This window comes from Propithecus coquereli, unplaced genomic scaffold (assembly GCF_000956105.1).
Source record: "Propithecus coquereli isolate 6110/MARCELLA unplaced genomic scaffold, Pcoq_1.0 Scaffold223, whole genome shotgun sequence".
In the NCBI taxonomy this organism is placed as follows: Eukaryota; Metazoa; Chordata; class Mammalia; order Primates; family Indriidae; genus Propithecus; species Propithecus coquereli.
In genome coordinates, this window is record NW_012147523.1 from 2,017,062 (window position 1) to 2,025,341 (window position 8,280).

Genomic DNA, 8,280 nt, shown 5'->3' on the forward strand with positions numbered 1-8,280 from the left:
ACCTGGTTCCTGGGAACTTGGCCGTGGAACCTTGGCCTGAACCTGCTAACCTCTCCTCACCGGCCTCCTTTTTCATCCTTTGCAGATTTTCAATAAGCATTGGCTACTGGCATGACCCTTCCATCCAGCACCGTGAGACTGACTAAAGAAAGGAAGCCCCTGAAATTAACAGAGGCCAGTGACCACATCTCCCTCCGCAACATCTCAGCCAGAAGGCCTGAGGTTGTAGAGACTCATTCTTGTAGGGAGTTCCAGCATGCACCCTTTCCAACAATATATGAAAATGCTTACTTCCTGATAGCCTCACCAACATGGTGTATTAAGAACTTTTTTACTCTTTGTTAATCTGATAAATGAAAAATGGCACGTTACTGTAATTTTATTTTCTATTCCTCTTTTAGGTGAGATTGGTCATAACTTTCATATGTTTAAAACCCATTTATGTATCTTTTATTATAAACCGTTCATGTCAGGAATTACTGTTTTTTTTTGTTTTTGTTTTTTGGGGGGGGTTTACATGCTTTTATTTAGAAATATCTAAAATGGATTCAAATGTATTAACATCAATCACACACATCTATGATTTCAATAGTTTGGTACAATAAGAAAACAAAAATCATAAAAAAAGTACATTTAACTTTAAAAATGTTTAAAACTACTCATTTATTTATTGACTACTACAAAATTTTCATTCTTTAGGATTGGAAATTTCTAGGATTATCACATGTGCCATGAAGTATATATTTAAAAGGCAAAAGCTAAGCAACTGGAAACTACAAAACTAAAAATCAAAGTTATTTTCATATTTATAGTATGTGAAAATAAGTCTCACATCCAATAATCCAATACATAATATATTAAAGATTATGCTTTTGAAATAAACTTGCCACTGACCTTCCTGTTGGAAGCACACTGTAGAATACAAGATGTTTTAAAAATGGTATCCCAAAGCATAGGAGCACCTTATTAACACTAAAAAATATGCCTTTTAGGGCTGTAATGATGATTTAAAGACAATAATCAATGAGGTATATTTGTTGCTGATCACTCTTCTGTTAATAGGCTCATCCTGTTGGAGGACTCTCTTCCATCTTCTTCTTCACATGAATTTTTGTGCCCTCACATGAGTTAAGATGTGAGCTTTCAGGTTATTTGACTGAACAAACCTCCTGATGCAGGGACACGCGAAATGCCTCTCCCCAGTGTGGATGCGCACGTGTGTACGCAAATTGAAGTCCAGGGAAAAACGCCTTCCACACCCTTCAAAAGTGCACTGGAATGGCTTCTCTCTGGTATGAACCAGAAAATGTCTCTTTAGTTTGGAGTTCTCAGCGAACGCCTTCCCACGTTCCGCACACACGTGGTCTCGGGGAGCATGAACGAGGAGGTGCTTTTTCAGAGCAGGTGCGTTCCTCAACCTTCAGGGGCATCCACTCTGAGGACAAGCGACGGTCTGTAGAAAATCTCTATTTTGGGGGGGCATCTTTCTAGCAAATTCTGCGAGCTGTTTAGGATCTGATAAGTCAACTCCAGGTATTCATTCAGGTGGAAGCTTCTTGCCTGTCATGTACTCAGAATACTCAAGTGAATTCTCTTCATCAGTCTCTTGGAGAAGCTCTTGTGTAGCCCCCTGTTTCGTGCGCTCTAAGGAACACTGCAGAAAGGAGCTTGCTCCAAGAACCTGGTGAGGAGGCTCTTGGTCTGGTCCTTCCTTTAGGTATTCTAAGGACTTAAAAAGTGAGTCCTCTTCCAGGATGGGTTCACAAAACTCACCTCTTATTATGCATTCTATGTAACAGTCGGGGAAGACATCCTCTTCAAGAGCTGGACGGCTAGTCTCAGAACACACATTGTCATCGTGCAAGAAGACCCATGATGTGCTGAGAGGTTCCATTTCTGCCTGCTGGGCTTGGCTGGGCTCGGCTTGCCTTGGTTTAGCCCTGCTTTCCGGCCACTTGTCTTTGCCCTTTTGTTCAGTGGCTGGCTCATGTTGTCTTGCCTGCTTCTCCTTGAAGGTTTGCACCAGGATATATCAGTCACTTCCAGGTAGTAGTGATCTGGGTAAGCCGTCTTCACCAAACACCTGCTGCTGGCCTGTAAGTTCTATGAGGATCAAGGTCTCATCTGTTTTGTTCACCACACGTCCCAGCACTTAGTGCCTTTGTCCATGCCACTGCAGTGCGCCCGAGTACCTGCTACCTCATTTCTTCCCCAGCGCACAGAGCAGCAGCGTGGCCCGCGCCCCTCCGCCGGTGGCTCCGCTCCACCCAGCGGGCCCCAGGAATTATGGTTTTTTTATTCTAAAAAATATAAATCTTTATTTTTCACACTTCTACTCTTATACTGATTAAAATAAATGTGAAACTGCTTTATAAAACTCGTGTGAGGGCTGGGCGCGTTGCCTCATGCCTATAATCCTAGCACTCTGGGAGGCCGAGGCGGGCGGATCGTTTGAGCTCAGGAGTTCGAGACCAGCCTGAGCAAGAGCGAGACCCGTCTCCACTAAAAATAGAAAGAAATTAGATGGACAACTAAAAATATATAGAAAAAATTAGTCGGGCATGGTGGCGCATGCCTGTAGTCCCAGCTACTCGGGAGGCTGAGGCAGGAGGATCGCTTGAGCCCAGGAGTTTGAGGTTGCTGTAAGCTAGGCTGGTGCCACGGCACTCTACTCAGTGCAGTAGACTGAGACTCTGTCTCAAAAAAAAAAAAAAAAAAAAAATGTGAGGATGAGGGTCTCGAATACTGCATCATTCTTCTATTGTTTCAGTAGAGAAAGAAAGGGCTCCATTTTGCCTAAGCTCATTTAGATGTGTGGACTGTTTCTGTGGATTTAATTGGGTTCTTCTGTGAAAAGACTTTTTAAAGGCATTTGTCTGTTTTGGAGTGAGCATATCTGAGTTTTCACCCCTCGTCTGTCTTTCTGAATCTTCCCTGAGGCTGGAGATTGTAAGGTCCCTGCCCAGGTGCACAGCTTGAAGGTGGTTAAGTATAGAGGTATTGGGAAAATGGGCTAAGAGACGTGAAAGGTTTCAGAAGTTTTGAAGGGCTTTGCCTTGAAGGAATCTGTGGACGTGTTAGTTCACAGAATAGAAGCTGCTCCCAACAGTGGAGGCATTGTCAGAGGATGTCTGCACAGCAGCATTTCTTCTCTGCTGCCGGCCATCGCCTTGAGCTTTTTTGCAGAGCAGAAGCTCGGTTTGGGCCCCTGGCGGAGAAGCTGATTAAAATGCCTGCCCAGCAGATAACGTGCAGCTGGAACTATCTTAAACTGCAAGGCTATTCCTGCTTCACTCCTGACCACATGTCTCTGTATTTAGAGAAGTAGATTAGATGAGTACACAGACTCAGTGTTTTCTCACTTTATACATTTTTATCTTTAATTTGTATGGTCAGCTAGGTCTGTTTCTAGCTTAGGGCTTAACATGTTTATCTTAGAAGAATTTTGTAACCATCTATTCTTGTAGATAGAATTAGGTAAGGGTCCCCTGGAAACCTCAAAGAATGAGCTGTACACATAATTCTTTAACCAAGGACAATTATTTGCTGTAACAATAAATACTGATGTGGGATTTCACTCAGTGCCTCACAGCTCACGGAAATGCTGGGGGACCCCTGAGTCCCTCATCACTTTGAACTGCACTTTGTCTTGGTTATTTCTTTGTCTCTATTATTTCCAAATCTCTTGTGACGATCCTGCCTGGGACCTGTTTTGCTGGGAGAGTAGCTAACTCCTGGCATAGAGGAAGTGAGTTTTACACAGCTTTGTTCATGCCCATCACTGTAGGCTGGAGGGAAAGTGTTGTCAGACCTGGTAATTCTCAGATGAAGAAAGTCTCAGAGGTGGTGACGGCAGCTGGCCTAAGCTCGGAAGATTTGGCTCTCAAGATTCATCAACAGATTTCTATTCCTTTCCTGGCTCACAGTATGAATGGGGTTGGCCATTTAAGTAGCCCTTTTGAAGCTTGCACCAATAGGCACCTTGTTCAGGAACATGTCTGGACTATGGCTTCTGAGTGCGATTTCTAACGCCACTCCTTTTGAGCTCCAAAAGAGCAAAGAGAAGTCTCTGTTTGGGTGTTTATGTGCTGTCTGGAATACTTGAATGGCAGCAGCCTGAATTAGTTGAGTTCCAGTTCCTAGAGTATGCTGGAAAGGTAGTGATTCGGCTGCCTTAGTGGGGTAGAGCCCAAGAGAAAGGAAATGGGGAATTATTTTTTGTTGCTGAATGATAGTGTTAGTAACACTATTAGGCTCTGCAAATAATTTCCATCAAGGAAGTCAAAGGATTTGAGACAGGAGCATGACTTCTTCTCAGCTAGATGGAGAAATTCACCAAGTGACCATAATTCTTGTGTGTACAGGGGCTCTTGGCACTAAAGATGGATCCTGTACATGGGTTCTATAAGAAATGCAAAGAAATTTTAAAGCGATGGTTCCTGAAGACAAGGATAAGGTACTTTACTTTGCACTTTGTCCAGAAGCAAGGACAGCCTCCACCTCCCCAGCAGCATGCCAACCAGCCTTCCTTCCTTCTTCCTCTCCCTAGATTTGAACTTCTAGATCACAGCTCAGTAGGAGAGTGTCTCCCAAACAGAGTGTGGTGAGTTTTTTCCTCCAATGTCCAATTCATCACAGATGATATCTCTGTAAAATACAATAAAATGATTTACTAGAAAAATAAAGACATATAAAATGCAATACCAAATTATTAGTAAATTGAACACACATAATTCCTTGTCAAACTGCAATAAAACTTTCTAAATGGTACTCTTTAATTTTGTTCTTAAAATAATCGTGTCCTGTTAACAGTCACACATACACTTTGATCAGTAGAGCTTTAGAATGCAGACAGTTTATCTTCCTTTCTTCATTTCCCATCTCCTTTTCCCCAGCCCTTCACCCAAGCTTAACAGGTCATTTTGTTAGGCAGTCATTTGCTAATGCCCCACCCTCCTTCATTTTACATAGAGACCCCAACACTTTCAGGGTTGAGATGAATGGGGTAAGAAATGTGGCTTTCTTTGCTTTAATGTTGATCTGCCCAATTTCCTGACCCAATATATTATTTTCTGTGTGACCTCGTAATTTTCAGTTTTACCAGAGTCCTCAGTAGTTTTCACTGTAGCCACAAAAGGCATGTTTCCAAAAGAGGCATTTGGATCAGATATTTTGATATAAAACACTTTTCTTTCGTACATAAAACTACAGCACATCTTACTTTTTATTAAGGTACTTAATTCCTCTGTTAAATAGATTGTGCTTACTTTGGTTCAAATGGCTTTTAAAAAAATTTGAAACTTGCTGTTTCTCCCATAAAGTCTGTGGGAAGACACTGAAGAAAGCCAGGCATTTTCTGTTTTGCTCTTCTGGTAGTGCAGGATTTGCAGGGGTAGTTTCTTTCATCACTGGGTGATAAATTGTCTCTCTCTGCTTCAGGATATTTTGCTGAAGGTCCAAGGTGTCAGCTACCTTCTAACAGTATTTCCATGAAAGACAGAATGTCATTGTCAAATTCAACCTTGGGGCTGGGATGGATGCCACCTTCTAAAAATTAAAAGTAAGTTAAAATTCCCCTTCTCCCTCCCCAATTGTTTAGATTTGGTTTTGAGCCAGGTGAACATCTTCAAAACATTTTTAAAATATATATTAAAAAGTATGCAGTAATAGCTTGTTTCTCACCTCTGTCCCCACTTGCCTAGACATCTGCCATGACCACCATCTCTCCCATATTTTATCTCACCGGGGCCCTAGTGACAGATATTTTAGGTTTCTAATTGTCGTTACAGAGTTATAATAAAAATTTTTTGCATGTTTTTCCCTCTCTATGTATGGAAATACACCAGGAGGAAAAATTCCACCAGTAGAATTGCTGGGACAAAGAACCTATGCGTTTGTAATTTTGATGATAACTAAGATTTTGTTGGCACAATGGCATCTTGGGTGAAATTTGGAGATTTGCAAGACTGGGTGGTCATAATACTGATGCAAAGTTCTTTTGGAGTCATTTTATGATTTGATTCCTTGACTATCCTTTTAGTGTTTAAGTGTAGGGATAATAACACCACTCACAGGGAAGGAAACGTGTCTAGGTAGTGGCAGAACCAGGAGTAAAATTCTGGTCTTTGACTCCTGGGGTTGGTTTTTCTGCAGACCTTTTCCCTGCAGAGTCCTCGCTGGTTGCTTGTTCTTTTTTACAGGTTTTTACAGATTTTGCTTTGTTCTTCTATCAAGTCAGTCATGTGGCAGTAATGGGTACATGCTTTTTCCCGCATTTCTTGCAGACAAAGACCCAGACCTGCAAGTCTACTTTGCCCCTAATCTGCTCACCTGTTAAGGTCTTTGGTCCTCAGCATTCGCAACCTTCCTCTTACTGAAGTGAGAAGTGAGTGGCCTCAACATGGTCCTGGCATTTGTTTGCCTCTGCATCCTTCTTTCACAATATGACCACTAACACCTGTGAAGCACTTTTACATACATGATGTCATGAATTAACATCAGAGGCCTCTGAGGGGGGTTTACACAGTTGGGGGAAATGGGACTATGAGAGGTCGTGTCTTCCAGGATCGCACAGCCAGTGGCATGGGAACAGGGAAAGAGCAGTGGGATCAGCTCATGAAACTCCAAATTGCTTCCTCTTCCCTCTGCCCCACAGCCCCTGTGGTTGTTCAAGGGGGTCTTTTTGGCAACCTACCCTTTCTGTAGAACTGTTGTGTCTTTGTTAATGTCATGTCCCATGGTGTGGTGTAAGGAACTGGAGCAGAATATAGTGTTAAGAGAATGTGCCCCTCACTGTAACAGAGGCTGCTGGAGAAATCTCTCCGTTGGACCTGAGACCCCTTTGCCTTGGTCACATGGTTTGCTTTTCCCTGTCTTATAGGTGGGTTAATATAATTAATACATCTGAGGTTTTTGTTTCTGACCAATGTACACTGAGGCTTATGTAGCCCTTTGAAGAAAAAGCTTGTCTGTCAGTAATGAGAAAGGGAAATTGCATTATGTCTGAAAGTCCTTTGTGGAAATCATTTTGTTTTGGTTGATAATTATATTGGTCAAAAGGGTTTTTTGGTTTTTTGTTTGTTTGTTTGTTTTTTGGTCTACAGTTCCTTTTAAAATACATAATATTCTCGTTTGCTCTTTCAGAACAGGAGTTGCGGCTGGGCACGGTGGCTCACACCTGTAATCCTAGCACTCTGGGAGGCCGAGGCGGGTGGATCGCTCAAGGTCAGGAGTTCGAGACCAGCCTGAGCAAAAGCGAGACCCCGTCTAGACTAAAAAAAAAAAAAAAAATGATCTGGACAGCTAAAAATATATATATAGAAAAAATTAGCCGGGCATGGTGGTGCATGCCTGTAGTCCCAGGTACTCGGGAGGCTGAGGCAGGAGGAGGATTGCTTGAGTCCAGTATGAGGTTGCCGTGAGGTAGGCTGACACCACGGCACTCTAGCCAGGGCAACAGAGCAAGACTCTGTCTCAAAGAAAAGAACAGGAGTTGCAATCTATAACCCATAGGCCAAATCTAGCCCACCTTCTGTTTCTATAAATAAAGTTTTATTGGAACATAGCCCTTGACACTTGTTTGCATATTGTGCTTTAGCTGCTATATGACAACTATGACCAGCAGAGATGACTAGTTACAACAAAGAACATCTGGCCTGCAAAGGCTAAAATATTTATTTTTTGGCTCTTTGCAGAGAAAGTTTGCTAATTCCTGTTTTAGAGAGATATGCATTTCTATGAGAGTGTAGGAAAACCTTTGTCCATTGGTCTCATTCCAGCTGGGATGGTTCCCTGGTTGCACCGGCAGAGGTTTAGGTGTGAGTCACGGGCTTCCTGCTGCCACCACTGCGTGAGCTTGTTCTGTATAATCTCAGGAGCCCAGGACTGTACGGTAAAGATTCCCATCTGCAGGCAGTGGGCAGGAATAGAGTAGAGGAAGGTCAGTATTGTCACAGAAAAGGAATAAAGGGTGAGTGAAACCCTTTAAGGGGCCTCAGTTTCTTCATGTCTCTGTAATTCTGTTTCTGCACGAGGGGTCAACTGCGTAGGGGAAGCAGGGTCGATCTTGGCTATCTGTGAACGGGTCGACCCTGTTGTATCCCCTTTGAGTTTCAGTGACACCCTGCTGGTGGCTGCCCTCGGGCCATTATTCCTAGACTGGGGCATCTCCACACAAACTCATGAAATGGGAGCTACGTGGGTGTGGAATGTCAGAAGGGCCTTAGAGAATCACAGAATAAAAAGTTGAAGCATCACTTCCCATGGCCATTTTGCCCCTTT

At 42.8% G+C, this 8,280-nt stretch overlaps 1 protein-coding gene across 1 annotated transcript in view; it reads right to left on the minus strand.

The window, feature by feature from the left end:
* Positions 1-1,099: 1,099 nt before the first annotated feature.
* LOC105810882 (zinc finger protein 42 homolog) overlaps positions 1,100-8,280 on the minus strand; it is a 9,512-nt gene continuing 2,331 nt past the window's right edge. The window contains 1 exon segment of the mRNA XM_012644931.1: positions 1,100-2,008. Within this exon segment, the coding sequence (XP_012500385.1) occupies positions 1,100-2,008 (909 nt within the window).